Source organism: Crocodylus siamensis, chromosome 11, assembly GCF_052110815.1.
Source record: "Crocodylus siamensis isolate JL-2025a chromosome 11, ASM5211081v1, whole genome shotgun sequence".
Taxonomy (NCBI): Eukaryota; Metazoa; Chordata; order Crocodylia; family Crocodylidae; genus Crocodylus; species Crocodylus siamensis.
The window spans coordinates 50,746,332-50,770,289 of record NC_143405.1 but is presented as its reverse complement, the minus strand read 5'-3'; the positions used below and the strand labels follow the sequence as shown (position 1 = coordinate 50,770,289).

At 46.0% G+C, this 23,958-nt stretch overlaps 1 protein-coding gene across 2 annotated transcripts in view; it reads left to right on the top strand.

Annotated features, from left to right (window-relative positions):
- The first annotated feature begins 215 nt into the window (after nucleotides 1–215).
- Nucleotides 216–23,958, top strand: part of GRIP2 (glutamate receptor interacting protein 2) — a 165,741-nt gene continuing 141,998 nt past the window's right edge. The window contains exon 1 of one of the 2 annotated variants that reach the window (XM_090021476.1): nucleotides 216–588. In XM_090021476.1, coding sequence (XP_089877602.1) covers nucleotides 510–588 — 79 coding nt within the window. In that variant the 5' untranslated portion in view covers nucleotides 216–509. The remainder of the gene's footprint in view (nucleotides 589–23,958) is intronic. The other variant, XM_090021480.1, reaches the window with a different exon arrangement.

Sequence of the window (23,958 nt, the reverse complement as noted above, 5' to 3'; positions counted from 1 at the left end):
ATCTCTGGAGCCCAGTCCTTGCTCCAGACATTCCCAACTAAGTGCACAGGCATCTGGAGTAAGCCTGCCCTTCTAATAAGGGGCTTGATGCTGACACGTGAAATCTAGTTTGACGGACAAGTTGCCAGCTGGATGCTACCTGACCTTTTCCCACCCACCCTCTCTGGAAGAAGTCTTGTGGCAGCTGGGAGGCCTCCCCAGAAGCAGATAAATAGGCCTGCAGTATTTCAACCTCATGCTGTTCCCCAAGAAAGAGTTAATTATAGTCTTTTCCCTCTTGCTCAAAGGTGGCTGGGTATTATCATCAGAGCTGTAATTATTCATGCTAATTGCTTATTTGGAAAGGGAGAGAGAATGAGAGAGAGAAGCCCCAGCCGCCTCCTCTGTGATCAGCAGATCAGACCAGGTGCACTTCATTAAGGCTGGACTGAGTAGCTCTAGGGGGTGGAAGAAGTCTGATGATTTTGGAGTAGCTGTAACCCAGTGGCTGAAGGTCTCAGGTCTGGCTAATGCTGCTACCTCCTCTGGGACGGAAAAAAAAGAACATGCACTTTTTGCAAACCTTGCTCCGACGGAGGGTACTCCGAGGTAATTGAACGCTTGGTGGGAGTTGTTATTTGTTCAGTGGCTTAACTAGACCCCCCTTATGTGAGACCTGGGTGGGTTTTTGGAGGCTAGTCCAAGGTTTGTATTTAAATTGTCCTGCTGATGCCTGCTGGAGGTGTTTGTGCCTAGTACAGTATTAGGTGACTGATGCTGTGTTAAATTGCTGGGAACTTCTATGCTCTTTTGACTGCCTGGGTAAAGGCCTGCTGTTCGAGTTAATTGGTGGGAGGGGTACAGTGTATGTTGTCTCTGCTGGGCAGTGCTGGTGTCCATCTTGTGGGCTTTTAGGTGTGTGGTAACAAGCCCTTTTTCTTGCAAAGATCTTTCTTATAAACAGAATCCAGGGTAGTGTGCAAACAGAGGCAGGTTTTATTTATTAATGATAAGGGGGTATTTGCTTGTGAAGAATTGTTGATTAGCCCCTTGAAGGCACCAGTGTAGTAAAAGGTTATGTGTTGCCCAAGATGTAAATCAGTTGGAAGAAGCTTTTCCAGCACGTAGAAATTTGTCAGGGCAATTGTAAGCTGTCCTTTCCAAACATGCCTAGACCTGCTCTTGAGACAACAATTGCGGCATAAACTTCCTACTAGTGAGCGTGAAGGCACACATTGACTCTTTCTAAAGTGACTGTCCTCTTAATTGTCACTGGGGATTGAGCCAGAGCTAATGCATGAGCCTCTGTGGATTGAGCGGCAGGACTAAGTCCCCTGGTTGGCAGCTGTGGCAGATTGCTGCACTTGGTGGCTCGGGCGCATAGGCGGCTGTGTTTGCATGCCGAGCGAGCTGTGCTACTAAAATACTCGGCAGTCGGCACATTCCAATTCATGAACCACTTTAACAACTGCTCCGTGCGTTCGGTGTGCTCCCTGTGCCTTTGGCAATACAGTTGTCACTTTATGGAGAGGTAGAAGAACGGCCTTGAGGATCGGACCTTATAGCTGTTAAGTCCTAAACTTGCAGTGAATTGCAAGATGCCTTAATAGAATTTCCCACCCATAACAAAATCTTCCATATAGATCTTTCTTCCACCTCCTTCCAAGATGCTACACACATCAATTTTTAGGAGCAGAACAAAGTGAAAGCATGTTCTCCTCTCTTGAGACTTCAAATTATTACGCTCATTGCTTTAATGTCCGAGTTCTGGAGTGAGTGGCCATAATTAGTTTTAATGTACTGTATAATCTCTTCATCTGGATGTTTTGTTACTTACTTCAGTTATATGCAGGCATTGTCTTTCTAGCAGACACAGATTTATGTGCTGTGAGGTAGGGGCCAGCAGAAGCTGCTTCTGAGACCCTAGTTTGCTCCTGCAACCTGAGCAGGTGGCCGTGGGAGAAGTAAAAGAATTACAAGGAAGTGGAGCAGGGGGCTTGCAAGTACAGCAGAAACCTGGATCCAGTGTGGGGCAGCACCGCATTCTCTAATTAGCCTTCCTCTCAGGTACTGGCCATTTATCTTTGAACATCCTAGATGAAGCATAGCTTACCGTGAGTCCTACCAGGGTGCCTAACAAGTGCATGTATGTCCAATTGTGGAAGGTTCTCTGTTTTCCCCAGTGCTGTGGCGCTGGCCTGAATCTGGATAATGGTATTTGTTCACTGCGTAGCTCTAAAACAGTCTGTAGAGTTCAGTTCTTGGAGGAAGCTTCACTCTGAGCAAAACAAGCTTGCTCAGGAAGGAGCTGTGTGCACTCAACCTGTGCCGTACCTAGACTCCTGGAGGCCCTGGACAAACTTTTAGAATCAGGCCCCCCTCCGCTACTGTAGCCTCTCTTTTTTTTTGCAGCAGTCTTTATCACATCCGTGGCACTGAGGTCTTTAAATACTTAATTCTCAATTGATAACATTGCCAGTGCCACAAACTATTTGCTAATGAAACAGTTTTTTGCAATTGTAACTCCCCGCCCCCATTTTTGGGTCCCCTTTCTGTCCAGACCCTGGGTAGCCACCCAGTTTGCCCATACCTGTGTCCGGGTCTGCTCTCAGCTGGAAACTGAGAAAGGACAGCTGCTTCATTCTGGCAACTGGGTCCTACAGTGGGATGGCTGGGTACAGTGGCGAAAGGGGTTCTGTCTAAGTAATCCGGTAGTTGTCCGGCACGCAGGCCCGGGTTCTCAGAGGCATCTAGCTGCTGAATTCACATTTATTCCAGGGGTCCTTTTTTGTCCTCGTCAAACATTTGTAATATCTAGCCAGCTTTCTGGGGAGCAGGTGACTGCTGCTCTTCTACAGAGTTTCCTAACGCGCGGGTTGTAACACACAGCTCCTGAATTCGGCTCTGCTAGTAAAGAACACTGTTCCGTTCCCTGATGACTTGCATGCCGCTTCAGCAAGGTCCCATTGTGCTGGAGGAGCACCTGACTGCTTACTCAAACCTTTGCTGCTTCTCTGGGGCTGGGCTTTTGTGTGGAGCAATTACATTGACTTATGAATTTATCTCCTGCCAGAACCGGCCACAGAGCCAAAGTTGCATAGCTGAGCTCTTCACCCTCATTTAGTACATTTCTCATGTGATAGAGCCCTTGAAAGTGCTCTGCAGCTCTGTCCTTACAGAAGAGTACAGCTGCAGGGCTCTTTAAAAGTACCCAATTGTGCAACAACCTGAACTTTCACATGAGGGTTCAGATGAAGGCACTCCAAAGTGGAGGCAGCCCTGGAGGGCCCATACATCAGCCAAGATGGCAGCTGTTGTGCATCTCATGCTGTGCCCAATGAGCACCTTCATTAATGTCTACCAGTGCAAACTGGGAGTAGCCCACCCCCACCCCCATTGCTATCTTCAGATGGGGAGGGAGATTTCCAGGTCCACCCATCTGACCCTCTAGCACAGGCTAAGCAAACCCCAGACCGAGTTCCCTTCCCTCTTTTCCCCCCCTTCCACCCTGAAGACAGCACAGGAGCTGGGGGCAGGAAGGTGGGGCTAGGGGAGAGTGGCTGCAGACACATAGCTGCTCCAAACCGGAGCTCGATCCTTCAACCCCCCTGGACTCAACAGTGAACATCTTCTGGGTCAGGGGGTACGCTGTAACTCGTGGCAATTCCTGCGAAGCGTCATGAGTTACAGTGGGGAGCTGCGCATCTGTCAGCACCCTTAGTGTCAATCATTGCGTCTCTGCAGCATGTAAAATGTCTGCTAGAATCAGGATTTCTCCTGTTAGATGCAGCAGAAGTAGGAACAAATTGTTTTGTTTCTCTGCAGCATTATGTATTGCCCGTTGTCTGAAGGAGAATATTGGTCCAGCTGTCCCACTGCAGAAGAAAACCCTATTGTAAGCTAGACAGACCTAATTGTACCAGCTCTTTAATCTAGATATGACCCATTAGAGATAAGCTATGAGTGCTCTTGTATAGCAAATGATGTGCAAAACCCAACCAAAATGCTATAAAGTGCCAGGATTCTGGTATGTGGGCATAAGAGAGATGGGACGGGGAGAGGGGCAGTTCTGTTCTCAAGTGCTGTCTATACGCCTTATTTAGTTCCATGCCCCAAAGAGCAGCTACTCTTGCAGTCTCCAAAAATCACCCAAGTTTCCATGTATCTTGCTTTGGCTGAGGTTAAAGGGTAAAGGGATTTGGGTAGGTGGAAGGAAGACTGTCTTACCTTGTCTGTAAGGGAGCTGAAAAATAATTTCATAGATGTTAGGGCTGGAAGGGACCTCGGAAGTTCATCGGGTCCAGCCCTCTGCCCAAAGGGCAGGAAGCCAGCTGGGGTCATAGGATCCCGGCAAGATAAGCATCCAATGTACTCTTGAAGGTGTTTAATGTAGGTGCTTGAACCACCTCCGATGGCAGGCTGTTCCAGACCTTGGGGGCTCGGACAGTAAAGAAATTCTTCCTTATGTCCAGCCTGAAACGGTCTCTCCAGCTGCAGCCTTGCCAAGACCAAGTACAAGGGGAGAATGACATCCCGGGATTTGCTCGAGAAGCATCTATGGATGCAAGCCAGCATTTTGGTTGCTCTACTAGCTGCAGCATCGCATTGCAGGCTCATGTTCATCTTGTGGTCAATGATGACCCCCAAGTCTCATTCTTCTGTAGTGCTAGCCAGTGTAGCACTGCCGAGCCTATAAGGATGCTGCAGGTTTTTCTTCCCAAGGTGGAGAACCTTGCATTTTTCGGTGTTAAACACCATCAGGTTCTCGCCCGCCCATTTGCTGAGCCTGTCCAGGTCAGCCTGGATTGCCCTCCTGTCTTCTGGTGTGGATGCTTTGCCCCAAAGTTTGCCGATGACACCAAACTTAGTCAGTCCGCTCCTGACTCCAGTGTCCACATCGTTAATGAAGATGTTGAACAATATGGGTCCAAGGACAGAGCCCCACTGGTCAGAGGACACCATGATGAGTGATTGCCATCAGTTACTACCCTCTGGGTCCGACCATGGAGCCAATTTACCAGCCAGCGGATCATGGTGGATCCAAGGCCACAATTGGCCAGTTTTGCCAAGAGGTGATCATGGGATACCAGATTGAAGGCTTTTTTGAAGTCAAGACATATGGCGTCAATCTCTTCTCCTTGTCCAGGTGATAGGTCACCTGGTCACAGAAGGAAATGAGATTGGTCAAGCAAGACCTACCCACAACAAACCCATGCTGGCTATCCCTTAGGATGTTGGCGTTGGCCAGTCCATTAAGGATGGCCTCTTTAATACACTTTTCTAAGATCTTCCCTGCGATGGAAGTCAGGCTGATGGGCCTATCATTTGCCAGATCCACTTTCCTCCCTTTCTTGAAGATAGGCACCACATTGGCCTTCTTCCAGTCTTTGGGCACTTCACCAGAGCGCTAGGAGCTCTCGAAGATCTGTGCCAGGGGCTGGGCTATGATGCTCACCAGCTCCTTGAGTACCCTGAGGTGTAGATTGTCAGGGCCGGCTGACTTGAAGGTATCCAGCTTCTCAAGATGTTCCTTCACGAGGTCAGCATTAATGGAGGGCAGGGGATCTCCCTCACCTGGACCTCCCTGTCCTGTAGTGGGCATGGGCGCCCCATGGGACTGATGAAAGACCGCAAAGTACCCATTTAATAGGTTGGCTTTTTCCTGGGCGTCAGTTGCCCCATCTAGTTCAGCATGGGTCCAATGTTGCCCTTTGTTTTTCCTCCAGTTCCCCACATATATCTGAAAAAGGACTTTTTATTGTCCTTGATGCTCGAAGCTAGTTGGAGTTCAGTTGCAGCCTTGGCTTTCCTGGTTTGCTCCCTGCAGGACTGGACCAGCGCAGAATAATCCTCCTTGGAGGTGAATCCCATCCTCCATCCTTTGTAGGCCTTTCTTGTTAGCCTCAGGAGGTCTGCTAGGTCCCTGGAGAGCCAGCGGGGCTGCTGTGCCCTCTTGCTGCCTTTCCTGTGAGATGGAATAGACTTAGCTTGTGCATTGAGGATTGCTCCCTTGAGGAGCAACCACTCTTCTTGAATGTCCCTCTCCTGGGGTTATGGTCCCTTAGGGCCTCACTGACAAGCCTCCTGAGCTTGTTAAAATTGGCTTTCCTGAAGTCAAGGACTTCCATGTTGCTGACTGACTTCCCAGCTTTACGGCAAATGGTGAAGTTAATCAGCTCGTGGTCGCTGTCACTCAGCTTCCTATTGATCACTAGGTCACTGATTAGGTCATCCCCTGTAGCCAGTACCAGGTCGAGCAACGCTTTACCTCTCATTGGCCCATAGACTTCTTGAGTCAGGTAGAGGTCATCCACGCACGAGAGGGAGCTTTGCGACCACTCAGTTTTTGCTGCGTGATCCTCCTAAGAGATGTCCAGGTAATTGAAGTCACCCATGACAACCAAGGTCCTGGAGCATGCGGCCTCAGCCAGTTCCCAGGTGAACTCCTGGTCAAGCTCTTGGCTTTGGGTGGGAGGTCTGTAGTAGCCTCCCACCGTTGTGTCCCCTGTGCCATGTTCCTCACGGATTTTAACCCAGAGTGTCTCCAGTCGTCCACCCTGGTCGCCAAGATCAGCTTGCAGGGACATGTAACGTATATAGCTACACCCCCCACCCCTTTTATCTCCTCAATCTCTCCTGTCCAGGGTATAGTCGTCTATACTCGTGGTCCAGTCATGGGTGGAGTCCCACCAGGTCTCTGTTATCCCTGTGACATCATAATTATTTGCACTGAGCAGGAGGACAAGCTCCTCCTGCGTATTCCCCAAGCTGCTGGCATTTGTGTACAGGCAGGCAAGTGTCCCCTTGGGGGCTCTTGCCTTGCCCACAGATTGTACCAGGGCTGGGGCAGGGGTGGGCTGCCTTAAGTGCCTTGGCCTGCTGGCTTTGCAAAGGTTGCTCAGCGGGCCAGCAGTGGCAGTAGTCCCCCATCCCCCAACGGGCTTAGTTTAAAGCCTGGTGGAGCAGGCCAGCCAGTCTGGCCGAGAAGAGCCTCCTCCCCAGCGGAGAGAGGTGGAGGGCATCTCTTCCCAGCAGCTCACTTCGTCTCTCGCCAAAGAGTGGGCTGTAGTCATGGAAGTCAAAGCCTCCCCTATGAGACCAGTGCCGCAGTCTTTGGTTCACTACCTGGATTCTCCTCTCCCTCCTCAGCTGAGACTGGGAGGATCGACGAGAACACCACCTGTGCCCCCAGACCCTTTAGCTGCGCTCCTGAATCCCTGTAGCGCCTCATGACCTGGCTGGGAGCGCTCTGAGCTGTGTCATTGGTGCCCACGTGAATAAGGAGCATAAGTCTGTGGGCTGGAGGAGCTTAGGGATCCTCTCCACAATGTCCCGGGTGTGGGCCCCCGGGTAGGAGAAGACTTCTTGGGCTAAGGGGTCGGGGCGGCAGATTGCCCCCTCAGTCCCCCTCAGGATGGAGTCTCCTACAACAAACACCTTACATTTTGTCTTGGGGAGAGCAGGGGCTCGCAGCTGCAGTTGAGCCTGCGTTGCCTGCGGGAGCTGGCAACTCAGCAGGCTCTGCTGGAGCAGCAAGAGGTGTGTACCTGTTGCTAAGCTCTGGCAGGGCAGGGGCCTTGGTGCGGTGGGCCTTAGGGCCCTTGACCAGCTTGATCCATGCCACTGAGCGGACAGAGCGGGAGATCCCGGAGTCCTCCTTTGTCCTGGAGGGAGACCATGGTCTACCCTCCGGCTCCCGGGGGAGAAGGGCCTGGCAGTAGGAATCGATCTCCTGCTCGCAGTCCCTGATGGCACGCAGTCTCTGGACTGTGGCCTGGAGCTCCTCCAGCTGCTACACCAGAGACCCCAAAAAGGAGCAGACCCCACAAGGGGAGGTGGCCATGCTCCCGGGCCCCAGAGCCTGAAAAAGCGACAGGAAGCCCCCACAGCCGAGACCCAGGGGCTCCATCTGCGTGGAGCCTGGGACCATGGGCTCCATCGGGGTGGCCTTCTCTGAGGTGCTGGGAGGGCAGCAGAGCCCGAGGGGACCCTCGGGGTGCAGCGCATGCCCATCCATGTCATGGCTCTAGTAGGTTGGCTACGACTGGGACTGTCTACCCTGGGGGGCTTGCAGGCAGGACCTCAGGCCCTCCTGCATGAACTCCACGCTAACTCACGCGCCGGCAGACAACCGTGCCTGTTTGCGCAGCATGTTCGCATGGCTCCCTGGGGGGCCGGGTGAAGTAGGGGCCTGGGCAGGGTGAGACCCGGCCCTGCTCCACTCAGTCGCCTTCTCCCACTCACTAAGGAGTTAACCCCCTCCCACCATGGGCTCTGCTTACCTCCAGCTGGGCTGGGGGTCGGCGGGGGGCTCCATGGCTGCTGGGGGGTCTCTGCCAAGTGAGGTTTGGTTAGTGCCTCTATTCTAATCGGTTGTAGAGCGACGAGCAGGATACAGCACATACCCTGTGTTGCTTGACAGTTCCCAGTGAGGTTGTACTTGTTAGTTTGTTCGAGGACTCCATTTTGTCTCCTCTGAGCATATATTAACCAACTACTTCACTTCCCTGTCATTGCACTGGCAAGCTGTAGGGTGTCCTCAGTGTTTCGAGTGTTGTTCCTTGTAGTTGTGGGTAAGGGCTCAACGTGGCCATTCTGGGGGCTCCGTTGGTTAATGCTTGCCTGTGATTTGTAGGGGACTAGATTTGATAGCTCAGGAGGCTACTTCCAGTCCTCTTTATTTCTATGTTAGAAATGCCAAACTAATTATAGAAACAGCTGATGCTGAAGGAATTAATTTCTCTGCTCTTGGTTTTCTGGGTGACTTTGCTAGGGCTACTTGTGATTTGATGCACATTAAGTCCAGAACAGGGATGGGGAAAGGACTTTCAACTCTTTAGCAGGAAATGGGATTTTAGTTAAACAGCCCTGCTTGCTCTGTTTAGAGAACTACTGTTACTACCGTACAGTAGAAGTGAGATTAGCAGCCATTGCTTCCTCATGGATCATAGGAAAGTTGGTCTGGAAAGGACCTCACAAGGTCATCTAGACCAACCCCCTGCTCAAGGCAGGATCACCCTTGACTAAACCATCCCAGCTAAGTGTCCAACCTGCTCTTGAAAATTTCCAAGGGTGCAGATTGCACAGCTTCTCTGGGTACCCTGTTCCAATGCTTGACCACCCTCATAGTCGGAAAGTTCCTCCTAATCTCCCAATTTACATTTCCTCTGCTACAGTTTGAGTCCATTGCTTCTTGTCCTGTCCCCTATAGCCACAGAGAAAAGCCCATCCCAATTGTGCCCCGAATCGCCCTTCAGGTATTTGAAGACTGTTACATAATCCCCCTCAGGTTTAAATGGGTGTAAATATGTTTTATTACATACTGATTAAAGGTTCCAGGATGGGTTATATTCTTGTGGAAAACCTACTCAACAGTATTGGCAGTGATGGCATTAACTTCAATACCTTTCCTCAATCCTGCCCTAAAAAAGTCAAAGTGACAGGTAATGCCATTCAGTGACCTAATCGATACTTGTTTTCTCTGGGGCTAGTCTGTGTCCTCTGCGTTTAAGAACTAGTTGGTACCCAGCACACCAACCAGTGTGCTGAATACCTTTTGGATGACAATATGGTCAACATGTCAAAGTGACTGAATGCCTGGTACACGTTGCCAGGCACTCAGTCACTTTGACATGTATGACAACACTTTAGTATTGTAAACATTTGGGGCGTAACAAACCTGTAGCATGCCTGGCGTGGTGAGAATCCCAGCTCTACAGAGCAGAACCAGGTAAGGAACTCGGGAGCCCTGACATCAATGTCTTTTCACTTTCCAGTCTACCTCCTCTAAGCCACTATTGACTAGGATAGTTTAAAAGGTTATGGGCACTTTGATCTTAAGGACTCTTCCTTAAATGCCAGTCAGACTTTCCATTGATTGCTGTGGGAGAGAGGTTTTGATGGAGCAAGATGGAGTATTTTGAGATCTGTAGGAAGTAGTAACCAGTCAGAAGAAGGAACCATAATCGGTGATTAGAAGCTTTGGGAAAAGCTACCTCTCCAGGCTACGCTACATGTTCCGGCTGTTTGGACAGTGTTATGATTTGCCTCCTTTTTCCTGACAAAAGCCATTAATTAGAGTGCTACAGCAGTCAACACTTATTGGGTTTGACAGACCTAAGGCTATGCTAATTTATAAAGTTGCTTGCTAATTCACGAAGTTGCTTGGTGTGCTCTTTTTCCCCCCTCTGTGTTTCCTGAAGGGGCCAAGACAGCTGTCAGGCAGCTATATGAAAGTGAATTCAAACCAATAAATATAGGGTTAGGGAGGGAAAGGTGACTTGCAATTTGAGGGCTCTAAAAAAGGAAAGTTCTGTGCAAAATTAATCCCTGTCACAGAAAATGCGCAGGCTTTAGCTATCAAAACAATAGAGTGGAGGAAAGAGGTGTGCTAGCCAATAGCCAAATCAATCTTGCAGGAGAGTGCATGTAAATAAGAATTAAAAAGAAATGTTGTTCTTCTCTTGCTCTTAGTTAAGATCCTGAAATTGAGTTCAGTGGGCAGGCTCCCATGGACTTAACAGAGCTTTGGACCAGGCCCAAATTGCTTAAGATAGAGACTTAACTTTGGCTGTGAAACTTCAGGGAGCTAATTTATAGAGAGCTTTTGAATGCTGCAGACTCAGTGTCTGCCTTGGAGAAGTACTCTCTCAGCAGCAAGCTTCCCATGTGGATACGTTTCTCTGTCTCTGTGGCCACATTGTGAAGAATAGCTGTCAAATTTATGGCCCTTGAGACTGCCTCATTGGTTCAGATATAGAGGAGAGGGTGATAATGCTCCACTCCATGTTGCCAATTATTAAAAGATGCAATTGCTGTAGATTGGTGTGGTATTAATCTCTCCCATCAGATACAAAGGGATTTGGTTTGCTAGTCCTGTTTACTTCTGTGTAATTCTATTCCCCTGCTGCTAAACACAAGAGGTCCCTCAGTCAAAGTTGCAAGTTATCTCAATTGCTGTTTTTTCCCTGCCCTCTCCTGGAAGCCTCAACTCCTGGAGTCATGTCAACTTACTCTCATCTGAGATTCTTAATGTAATTTTCTAGCCTTGTGACTTTGGAGACAGCCTTGAAAACATGATTTCAGCATGCACTAAACACTCAAAAATCAAAAGAAAGATGAGGAATACCACTTACTGTCATTTTCCATCCAAATCTCATCACACCTCAAGTCAATTCTGTGATTTTTCGATGATGTCCTAGGAGCGTGGTTTTTTTCCCCCACCTTTTAAAGGGTTGGTGTTGTTGCTGAATATATTCTGAGAGGTCTGATTCTTGCTAATGACTGGGTTTTTCTTGTGTGTTCCTTCTTGAATAACATTGTCCAGTGGCTGCTTTGAACTGGTAGGGCAAAATATTTGCTGCCTCCGTGTCTATACAATTGCACATAATGTGCAGTGCAGTAGAACCCCTTGTACTTAGCATAGTCGAGAAATACTGCAACCTAATATACCATACACCATATGCAGAGAGTCGGTGCAAATCTCTTCTATAGTATAGTTAGCCATTTTAAACGAGATTCTATAAATTGATTCTCTCTCAACTGAAGGGCCTTACTGCTCCCTAGTGGATCCTTGCGTATTGCAAGTGAATTCAGGCTTGTGGAAAAATGCAGCAATACTTAAATTCTTTCATATATCACTAGACCAGAGTCTTTAATATTGCACTGATTTGCCCAGGGATGTGAATAAATGAAGAAAGGTAAAGCTAAGTTCCATGCATTGTCTTAAGGGGAAAATGTCTTGCAGATGGTGAAATGGGTTTTTAATTTCTTTGTTCTTCAGCCAGCTGTTGTCCTTAACTGTTCAGAAATGGTTTAAGATAGGATTTGGGTTTTTAAAAATGGATAGTTATGCTTCCTATAATACGTGAATAGAAGATACCGCTCTTCTGGGGTGGAGGAGGAAAGTTAGTGTACATGAGTGAGCATCCTGTTTGGGTTTATAAAACACAGAGGTAGCATAAAGCTGCCAGTCTTCAGTGTTTGAGTAAAGTGAGATTCTGCTCATTTTTAAATGAGCAGTAAGTTTGCGCTCTCTCAGGTGCCACTTACACCCTATGAGGTATAGTTACTTCAAGCAGAAAGGACTAGGGAATCTCTCTTAATGTGTGTGCCCATCAAAACAATTGGTTGATCTGAGACACAGGAATTGTTTCACCTCAACTGTCCATAGTACGTGACATTGCATCAGTCAAATACTGCAGTTCAGCTTCTGCATGTTTGAAGCTATGGGTAAAAGAAGATCTCTTAGCTGATCTAGGCGGGGGGTCCTCTGGGGTCTTCCACTGTAGATGCTTGGAACTTAGTAGGTTGAATCCAAGGACCAAAATAAAAATAATAATAACCTCAATACCTAACCATGTGGGACCATGAAGCTAAAGAAGCAGTCTTGTGATTTAGAAGAACTTTGTGCAATAACAAGTATAATAGGAGATGGGCAACTACTCTTCAGTTAACAGAATAGGGTGGTCTCTTAATGCACTGCTGCTGCAAAGTAAGAGACTAGTAAGTGTTTCTAGTCTGACTTGCAAACTGAAGTTGGGTGGAGAGATCGAAGCCTTCACTTATGAGACAATGATATCTTGACCTTGGAAAGGAGATGGGCATGAGACTGCCAATTGCTTTGCTGGCAGGTAGAAAGCAACAGGACGGCAAAACCTCTTATTTTCTTACTAGCTGTCCTCGTGAACTCATCGACACATTAATAGTTGTTGTCTGGTAACCTCTTTATTAGCTTGTCTGTTATAGCTAATATTCATGTAGTCTTAAGGGGAAAAGGCCATCCTTTATCTGAAGGATTCAGAACTTGTGGTAGAGGTCATTTAGACAACTAGATGTTTGCAAAAAAAAAGTCTTTGTTTGCAAGCTTTTGGGATCCTTTTTAAAGGTTTCCAATAGGTCAGAGAGTTTGGAGGCTGCTAGTGGCTGACTGACGTTTGGATCATTTATCATCTTTCCAGCTCAGTGACAGCAATGTTAGTGGACTTTTTTTCTTTGAAGCCTTTTTGTATCACAAGAGGGCAGAGTTGTCGTATGGTTTTCACATTCTCATGGACCTGCCAACTGTTAATTGAAGCAGGCTATAGCCTTGGCATTGATCGCAGCAGGACCAGCAGCAGCCACTGTGTTGTTGACAGAAATGTGACTCCATCGTTCAGACCGTGGGTTGCAGTGCTGATATTGTCAGGGGGTAAAATTAAATAAATAAAGGTAAAATGTCTTCTGTGACCAAAGAACGTTCTTGGTAACTTTGAAAGGTCGGCTGCGTAGCCATGGAATCCCTCTGGGCGCTTGGCTATGGGGATGTCACTGCAGCCTCATATTAATGTTGATGTCAGATGTGAAAACATAAATTGCTACCTCATTAACAGCTGAAGGAGGGCTCCAATGGTACAGTTAATGTTATGCATTGGTAGGTTTACCACAACATTTTGTCCTTGACCAGATGAGTGGCATAAATAAAAACCAAACTCAATTTAAAATAGCAGAGGTGCTCTCGCTGATGAATATGTCCATTAGCAGAAGCCTGTTGGATTAACAGCAGTAGGGCGTTCTGAATAGTTCCGGGTCAGAGAACGTTGTCTGGCCTGTTGCGGGCAAAGAGAAGGGGCAAACAAAAGGGCTTTGGGACGATCAGCCCTTGCCAACTTGTTTTGCTTCTGCAAACGTGGTGTATTGTCATGTTGTCTGCGTAGTCTGTATGTCGGTTTTAGCTTTGGCTCCAGCTTGCTGCTCCTCCTTTTCCCCACCCCTCTCGCACCCAAATTTCAGTAAAGGGGGATTGACTGAACTTGTTCCGGGGCTAGTTTTAGCATCCTACTTAATATACTTAAATATCTTTGCAACAAACTGTCCTCTGAGGAAGGCAGGCACCCAGAGATCTTCAACCAAAAAACCAAGCTTCTGACTTACAAAAGAGGCAGCATGGTTTAGGAGACAAGGCGCCGGCTTGGGACTTCGCTACTTGGGTATGACTCCTGGCTCTGCCACTGACGTGCTCAGTGAACTTTGGCAAGTTGCGCCTTGTTGCAGATTTTCCATGGACTTTGCATAATGTTTTAGGAGGGAAAGGGCAATGAAGTATTGTCTCGGTGTGGCAGCAGGATGTCTAGCACAATGGACTCCGATGTCCATTGTCATTTCTAAATACTGATATAATCCTGTATGTCAGGATGGATAAAATGTTTGCTGCTTAGTTTGTTTGTTTGTTTGTCCACAGTCCTTAACATTGTTACAATGCAACATAGCTCAGTACTTGTGAATCCCACGTTGGGGATGTGATGCAGAACACCTCTTTTTTTTTTATTTCGTTAAGACCTTGTCTGAGCTCACAATTTAGGCAGAATAACTTCTTAGTGTTGCCACTGCAATCCTATCACAGCGATACTAATACTAGTATGATATAGTTTATTCCTGTATAAGACTGGGGTTAAATTAGGTAAGTAGAAGGCACCTCACATTGCTATAATTGTATCCATTACACTGCCCATTCTTTCCACGAATGAAAAAAATGCCTCCAGTTGATCTAGCACAAAAACTTTGTGGAAATGACTGCAAGTGCTCTGTGTGTCTAAAGTACTGTTTTCCTGCCAGAGTGTCTGGATGGGCCTGGATAAATGGAACTTCTGTTTGAAAGCTGATCCTTCATATCAAGCTTAATCATGCTTTGGTATATGCAAATTGTATAGGGCTGGTTTCTGTCAAGTCTGCTAAGTACTATGCCACAGGAGTTAAAAAGGCAGAACCTGATTCTGCAAAGGGAATGCTAAAAAGGGATGGGCTTTTCCATGGTACGTCTTCCTTCTTGCACCTTAAGCAAAGGATTTTAATGCAGGTTTGAACTTGTTATACCTGTAGCATTGTAAGAGGGTACTTTGCAATCATGTTAATGTAATAAAGTGTCCTATGCCCCAGAGAACACTGGAAACCAGCCCCAGTTGGACTCGTTGGATGCTAAGACAGTTTGCTGTTGCTTTACCTTAGCTTGTTTGCAGAGATTAAGATATCTACTTTTAGGGTCTGCTAAAGGGAAGCTCATATTGCTGAACAAGTGGGATCTATTTTTTTCTTCAAGTTTAAAGAAGCTCATTCTAGTCCAAATTCTCCAGGAGTCATATATTTTTATATGCTAGACATTATCTGTGGTGTGTGTTGGGTTTTGTAGGATGGCTGGCAAAAATCCCACTTTTACTCAGTGCCAGAGCAAGGAAGTTTGGCACTTGGGCAAAACCCCCAATGGCAGCCCACCCTTATCCTGTGCACATGACCCCCACTTACCTGGGAGTACACACAGAGGCAGAAGCTGCCCTCCCCCATCCCCATGCCCCCCCCCCCCCCCCCCCCCCAGATGAGCCGCTCATGGCTCCGTCCTGCACCCTGACCTGGCTGGGCAGCACCTGTTGGCGCCCCTTTGCTTTGGCATCCGTTGTGGTCACCCTGCTCGTCCCTGCCTTGCTACGGTACTGCTCTTACCTATGTCTTCGGGGCATCGATATGTACAGTACTACAGGTACATAACAGTGGAATGGGGTAGGTCATATAGAAGAAATGCTTGCTCTTTATTGCTGAAGTTCTCTAAACACAGATGCTCATTAAGAAGTTTTCTGAAAGCTGCTTCTGGGACCTTATTTCTCCTCTGTATGTGTTTCTCTGCTGTGGTCTCTTTTCTCAGTGTGATGAATTCTGGCAACATGCTTCTCTAGTTCTCTAGTTACTCAGTTAAACCAGTGAAAGGCCAGTTTTTGACTTGTATAACTTGGTCTGTGTTGAGAGAGTTCCACCATACACAACAAACCCATGTTGGTTGTTGTAGCTCAACACCTACTCTGGACTCTGTTGGGTGACTTGGAGCAAGTTGTAATACCAAAGCAAACATCTATAGTTGATGATATGCCAAGATATGCCAAGAGTTGCAATACTGCTGTGACCAAGCTAGCATGGAAAAACACGGGGATATCATCTTTCATTTACTAACTACTCTGAGCTGTTAACTTTATCATAGCCTTTGAGTTCTGTGTACAATATTCTGCCCGAAGTATCTAAATGCTATGGTGACTGCCATTTTAAATCTGTCACGCTTCTAAGCACTTACCAGCTGAGATGCATAAAGTTGAGAGACTACCAACAAATGAACCCTTGTGCAAAAGAGGAATGGGAAGCTACATGCATTGCCATTCCAGAGGTCTTGTTAAAATGTTTTCAATTAAGAGCAGCTCCATGGATTCCAGTTTTATTCCTGCTCTTACGGGATAACTGTACTTGCATGTGTACTGGGTGGGTATAATGGGTACTGTTGGTTATTGAGACTTTTTATGCTAGGACCTGGACAGACACACAAGGAAGAAAATCCCTGCCCCACAAATCTTGCAACTTTGAATAGACTTAGTTGAGAAGGCAGAAACTAGGCATGGGTGAAGGAACTACCTACAAGTTATGCAACAGGTTGTTCATAGAGGAAGGAATAGAGCTGTGGTCTTTTGCCCCCAGGTTTGGGGCCTTAGTCACTAGGTTGTGCTGTCTCTCCGGCTTTGGGGTTGATTTTTTTTTCCCCTACTGAAATTCATTGTTTTCAACTTAATTTTTTAACTGAGCACAGAGAGACCAGCAAGTGACAGCCATGGATCAAGAGTCAGCAGGAGGGAAGGAGAATACAACAGCAGAAACTTGAGAGTAACAAAGGGTCCCTCCCCATCCTGCCTGGGTCTTCCTCCTCCCGGAGAGGGGTTCCCATCCCCTGGAAGGATCCCCAAGGCCACCACGGACAGTCTGTCTCATCCACCTGGGGGAGGGACTCGGCATCCCACCTCCAGGCTGCTGACTTCTGACACCTAAGAGAGAGCCTCAGGGTGAAGATGGTGTACTTTGAGTCTGATGACAGCCCTGGGATTTGGTAGTTGTAAAGAATTGCTTGATTGTTTGTATTGCTTCTTTTCTGTTATCATTGCATATCAATAAATGTGTCCATTATCAAATGGACAGGTCATGCCACAACAAGGCATCTGGGTCCTAAATCTGGAGCCAACAGTCTGGGTTACAGAAAACTTAATCCATGTGAAAATTCTTGGCATTGACCCCACCATCTTGTTCGTTTGAGACAAGTCTACAAGGGACTTCTTCTGGGCTAATATGGGCCTCATAATCTTAGAGAGATCCACAAGGGAGTGTCATGCTTTGATTATTTTCCACGTGTATCTCAGTATGGGAAGGAATAATGTGAATGTTGACCTACCCTGACCCTTCTTCCACACATGTGGTGTCTGGGCAAAGTGAGGAGCTCAGTGATAAGGGGAGGGATACCACAGACTGTCTAAGTAATACGCCTGTGTAGAAAAAGGGAGGGCCATGCAAGGAGGGATCTTTAGGTTCTATTGAACTAGACCAATTGTAATCTTACCATTTGCTAATACTGAGCATCCAAGCTGGGCATGAAGCATTGTGAACAGACAGTGTACTTGGTAGCATTGCTCTTGCTCCTGGGCATGTAAAACAAGCCATATCATTTAAGTCCATTGAGCAGGTACCCTGGCTGTGGTAATGATCATTACCACATAGTTAAGGTGCAAGAGACATCCTAAGAAAGTGTGATGGAATAACCTTTCCACAGAGGAGTTTCTTTCCGCTTACCTCTGTGTCCCAGGTTGATGTGGAGAGGAAAAATGGGAGCGTCATGTCTTGGAAAATGAGGATTTCTGTCTAGTTTCATTGTGCATCCATACAAACATTTAATCTTTTTTTTTTTTTTTTTTTATAAATTTCTCCAAGTCTTGGACTTGATGCTACTTTGAGATGATAAATCCTAGTGGTTACCCATGTGTTTACAGCCTTTATAGATTTTTATTTAAAATTTAGTTGCTCTTTGACTGCCTCTTTTTCAATTTTGGAGCATGCTCATGTTTTCAGACCAAAAAAAGTAGCTTGGGCGCATCCATCTTTTTGCTGCCTCACTTTCTCTCACCAGTCTGCTAGAACTGTTGTCAGGTTTGGCCTGGGGCCCTTGAAGATGTGCTGTTTGTTTAAACCTACACACAATATCTTAACAGTCGTTCTCCACTGTATTATTTCCTACCTCCCCCTGCCACCACCCTCAATAGAAACATTGACTCATTGAGCAAGGTATAATCTTACAAAACAAAGCTTTTTTGCCATTAAAATTTTACTTTGCAATCATCCCCATAATGGCAGTTTAAGGGCAAAATTTATTTCATGCAAAACTATCGTTGTCGTTCAGTGCAAAGTCATAATTGCAAGCAGCATGGTTTAAATAATGACATGTGACCTTCACTGGACCTTTTCTGGTCCAGCTGATGGCATGAAAGCCCGTCAATGGGAAATTGATTCACTTTACAAAAACTAGCCTGAGCAAAGTGAAATAACCCAGCATCCTCAACACCCTCTACAACAACAGTAAAGGCTCTGATGTGAAGCCTTATCCTCGCTGCAGTCCAAATGACACTAGTTAACTAATTGTGGTTCAGTTCCTACACTGGAGAGGGTTTAGCACTTCTATACCATTTTTAGTAAGACTTGCAGATAGTCACGCTAAAACTAATCAAGCTGTCACTTAGTCTCTAGTATGTCTATGTTAATTGGTGTAATACATGCACTAACATTCAGACTCTTCTTTTAATGATATAGCACTGGCTGGATCTTGCTATTAACCTTTCTGCCTTGCTGTAATTATGGTACTCGGTTTCTGATCAGTCAGCCCCATGCATTAAAAAGGAAGAACAGTGGGGTCACAAGTAAGGAGGAATATGCTGGAGACTGTGAACGTGTTGTAACAGGCAGAATAAGGACAGAAAGACTGATGGGCAGTTTTGAAAATGTTATGAAGTCCCATTGAAATTTTACAGGACTTAGAAGCCTTAGCCCCTTAGGAACGTCTTGTAAACTTATCATTTTACATAAACCTGATGATGGAATGGGAGCCTTTATAACAAGGAAATATTAATGTGAAGCTATTGGCCAAGGAAAATTTATGACTCTGCCACTGCTTTCGGGCCGTGTTTGTGTAACTGGTAATTGTACTTTTAATCCTCTTTCCTCAAACCTTGCCAGTTTCATGAAGATAGGAGTTCTCGAAGTGTTTGCTTTTTTACTACACTTGTCAGCAGTTCAAATATTATCCGGCTCTCTGCCTGTAAGACCTGGTAATTAACCCCTCTTTGACATTTATGATGGGAGGATTCAATTGACAAATTCAGCCGGAGTAACACTCCTTGCAGGATACCAAGGGCTATGCTTCTGGTCTAGATGATCACAAAAAATCCCTGGAACCACTGGCCAGGCAGGAGTTCCCAGATGCAGTGCTGCTGTTTGCTGTGGATAGTCAGGGATAGCAAATAGTCGTTGCCACCTGGACTCAAAATGAAATGCTTGGTTTTATACGTTATAGGCCAAGGATGCAGATTCTGCTTGTGTTCTTACCTGTGTACAGTATGTACTGAACAAAGCCCTATTATATGATCACTGGCTTTTATCTCCATGTTTCAGTATAAAAGCCCAATCTAGAGCAGAATAAAGATCCCAGCGGTGCCACAAAGGAGACCATATGACACATATTATGCTACACTAATATAACACAACAGCACTTTGCATGTCGTGGTGGTAGAGGTGTCCTTATGATGCGGTTTTACAGAGATCCAGTGTGGCAGGAGTAGGTGCAGTGATTTTTCTGGGAAAAAGAGAGAACAACTAGGGTTCTGTCTTGATGGTGAGGAGGAGAGCATGTATTCAGTTGGATTATTTTAGTCTGATTGAAAAGCACCATGAAGATGCAAGCTAACACCTGTGAAGTTGCTTCAGTCTATAGTTTCCCCTAGGCAAGAGCAGCTTTTGTTGTACTCATTACAGGAAAGCTATGTTTCTTCTTTGCCATGGGGTATACTAGAATCAATTCTGACATTAAACAAGAAGATTAACTAATAAGTGTAAAATAGGAATTAATCCTGCATCTGAGAACAGGGGATGTAACCAGTCTTTTCCATATCTAGATCTTGATCCTTCAGGACTACGGCATTTGAAACCGTCTTGAAACCTCTGACTTGAGTTCTTCCAAAGCTGAGGTGTGTTGTGGTCAGATCTGGGCTAATTCTGTCCACTCCCATCTTTGAAGAAGATTGTGGTTCTCTCTATAGCACTGTGATCCACATCTTTGCCATGTTTTTCTAGCAATGATCTGGAACTACAGTGAACATTATGGCTTGTTACAGATGTAAAATAATAAAACAAAATGGTGCTTTAGGGTAAACTCAGCGCACCCCCATGCTGAGCCCGGTGCACACCCAGAAGAACCATTGCATTAGTTTGACCTGGCTTGCCCAACATCTGTGTAGACTGGGCACTTTAGGAGGGCTTTTTTTGGCACTTTTATCTAACAGCTGATTGAGTCACCTGTTAGATAAAAGCACCAAAAAGCCCTGCTGAAGCGCACGATCTATACAGATGCTGGGGAGCCAGTTTGAATTAACATGCTGCCTCTTCTGGTAAAAGTGTGGGTTTTTTTGTGCTGTTTTATTTTGTTTTTTCATGTCTTTCAGCAGCCTAAATGTGATCAAATATCCAAGTTGCTATATCAGATGAGGTTTAGAAGTAATTCGCAGGTTCACAGAAGTTTGGGGGTGGAAGGGACCTCGTGAGTTCCTAATTCTGAAACGGCCCTGTCAATAGAGATTTTGTTTTTCCCAGAGCACTGGGTTGGAAGAGGACTGGACATGAAAATACACTGTGGCCCAGAACTTTAATTTGTGTGTGACCGGCAGCCTCCGAGTCGCTGGTTGGCAGGGGTGGCCAGCACTGTGGAAGTACATAAAGGTAGCAACCATGCTGGGGCCTCTTTGTTGATGCACTGTCAATCCAAAATCCTGATTTGACTCGCAAGGGAGATTCTGCCAGTTAAATGAGTTGCTTTAACTCCCGGTCATCTGTTAAGTGGACCAGTCTCTCTCTTAACCGAACTATGAGAGCTCTGTTGTCTTGTAATTGGCACAGCTTCCTTTCAAAGTCAAACGGTATACTTACATTATACCCTTGAACCATAAGCGCTGTCACATTACAGCAGGCCATCATTTGAGGTGGTCTAAACCAGTGATTTTTTTTCTAACTAGGGTATATGTACTCCTGGAGGGGGGACCTCGTGCTTTGCCAAGGAGCACATGCCTAGATTTCAACAATGGCAATAGAGCTCTGACTGTGAGTGATGGCATTACTCTGCACTGATGTTGTCGATGAGCAGTGAATATACACAGAGAGGCATTAGGTGTAGGGTGCATAAGCAGCAACATTTTGCAAGCGAAGGGGTACATAACCAAAAAAAAAATTGGAAACTGCTAGTCTAAACTAACAAATTCATTGCCACCTAAGCCTTCACAGTTGTCCCTATGCTGCACAACAAGAAGCTTCAGAAGATCTTGGCAACAGCAGGACCAGTACTTTGATTCTCTTCCACAGACCTGGGCTTCTTCCACTTGAACAACAAAAAAAATCTTCTAGCTGTGTGAGGCCTCAGATGCTATCCAGGAGGGTGGAAGTCTTGTACATATGTGCCAGCCATTGCAAAATTTAAATAACCACCCTTACTTTCCTAAATCTACCTTATGTTCCTCTTGCACTGCTGGAGCAGAACAAAGTCCCGTCAGAAGGATTGAGTATAGGCTCTCAAGACCTCTTTCCACTCTGCAGTCAAATACGTTTGTAATTAAAGCCTATCAAATGTGACAGACCATCCTGATTTTTCTGGTAGACCCTGAAATTAGACCCTTCTTCCAAAGAGGCAGACCCACCCTCAATATCCCAAGATTCCCTTGGCGCCAGGCAGCATCCTACTGCGTTTGGTGAAAGGATGCAGTGCAATGCTGCCTGGCACTGAGCAAATGTGGCTATAATGCTTCCAGTTCAGGAGGGAGCTGTATCAGTCCTCTTCTTTTGTTTCTCTCACCTGTAGTTGGCTCCAGGCTATGATGGGACTATGAATTTTGTTAATGATCCAGTGCAGTTATTGCTGAGCACTGTGATTTGTTAATGATGACTGTGCACTTGATGCTGATGAGGGATGGGGTTGAGAATGGAAGACAGTTACATTTCCAGCAATTCCAGAGGGTCAGTTTGGTTCTTTTCCCAGAATGATGTACCATTTATGCATAGCTAGAAATCTTTTGAGGCCCCATCCTTACCAGTTTGGTGTGGTTCACATCCACTTTAAGTGGGTTTTTTTTTTTTTTCCTTTTTAGCTCCCAAGGTTTGAATCGGATTCAGAGGTTCCTATTTAAAAATCTCACCAAAACTGCTAGTGCCTTGTGGGTTGCTGATCAGTGCATGAAGATTGTAGTTGGAAGGAAAAGTTTTCCTGTTGTGTGAATTTTTTTTTTCAAGATTTAGGAAACTGTCCTGCTCCATCCATATCAGGATGAAGCTAAAGATTTTATGGGTGCAAGTGTTGCCTCTTCGTTAAAAGAGAAGACCAGTCCCAGGAAAGGCAGATTGGTCAAGTCAGGGCTGGTGGTTGAGACGTACACTAGGGACACGGGAGCCCCAGGAGGTTTGAACATTGGTTTCTTAAAACCCATGAGTGCCCTTGATTGCTAGTATATTGGCTCTTTGGGATGGGCTTTTGTTCACTCTGGTTTGATCCAGAATGTCTATTGTGGATCCAAGAAACCTTTCCAGTTCATTGGAACTGGTATGTTTCCATTAAAAATTTGGAAGGGGTGGCTTTTTGTTTTTGTTTTCATAAATGTGACACATTGCAATGGGGGAAAACACTATTTTTGTTGACAGATCCCCCAACCAGCTTTATTCTAGTGCCATCTGAGCCATAAGCGCTCAGAACTGTTGCCTGTATTACAAAAATGCCATTTAGAGGGAGTTGGAGTAGAGGAGATTCCTATGAGATCTCTCCTTCTGTGCTGTCATGAGCACATGCAGGAATTAGGAGCTTATCACTGGCTGAAGACAACCCAGCCTGGTTCAGAAGTGCTCGGCTTTTTTAGAGGATTACTTTGGTTTCTAATGGCTCACAGGGACGGCATTTACTCTGTGTTCTGTTTCAGCACCACTATGCCATATGAATCATTTTAAAGCTCCTGCTTCGTTCCCCAAACTCACACTTGTTAGGAGAGCAAATGTAGATTTGCACACATGTAGATTTGCGCTGTGGATCCATGCTAGAGGGAAGTCTGAAGGAGCCAGTTAGTGCCCAGTCAGGCTTTGTGCAACTTGCCCAAGTTCACATTGTCAGGCTTGTAGATGCTATCCTGAGTTCAGAGCTTGTCCTGAAACCTAAGGCCAGTCGAGTTTCTTGTGTGTGGTGGCCTTAATGATGGCAACTGAATTCTGCTCTCCAGTCCATCTTGGCACATCGTCAGTTGAAGTACAAGGCCTGCCTTGGAGCCCTCATATACTCACTCATCTGTAATAAATCTCAATTGTTCCTAAATTAACCTAAATACAGATTGTGAGGGGGTGTTTTTCTTCTTTCTAAACCCATCTCTTTTTTTTTTTTTAAAGAAAGAAAGAAAAAAACCCAACCCTGCACAGCAATTTTTAAATGGCAGCGTGATGGGAACCCATAGAAAATGACTCTGCAATTAGTAAATCTCTCCTATTGTGACAGCTCTATTATTAAACTGTCATAAATGCAAGGCTATTAATCCACTGTCTCCTCAGTTCCCACACTTCTCTCTCTTAGCCCACCCCTTGCACCATCAGACATTAGATTATAAACTGCCTTCCAGCCACGTTCTCACAGGAGAGAATATGGGGGGGAAGGAGGTGATATTTTTTTTTGAGAAGCTGAAATGCATAAAGCCAAGGAAAAGAGCAGAGACCTCCCATGAGCTGTTAGATGTCTCTTGGTTTTGCTTTGAGGTTTTAGCTCCCTCTCTGAAATAGGAGGAAGCACCATCCAGTTGCCTGATCACTGAAGCCAAATTAAGTTTTGCCTGTGAGGAGGCTGTTTGGTAGCAGCAGAGATAGTACAGAAAG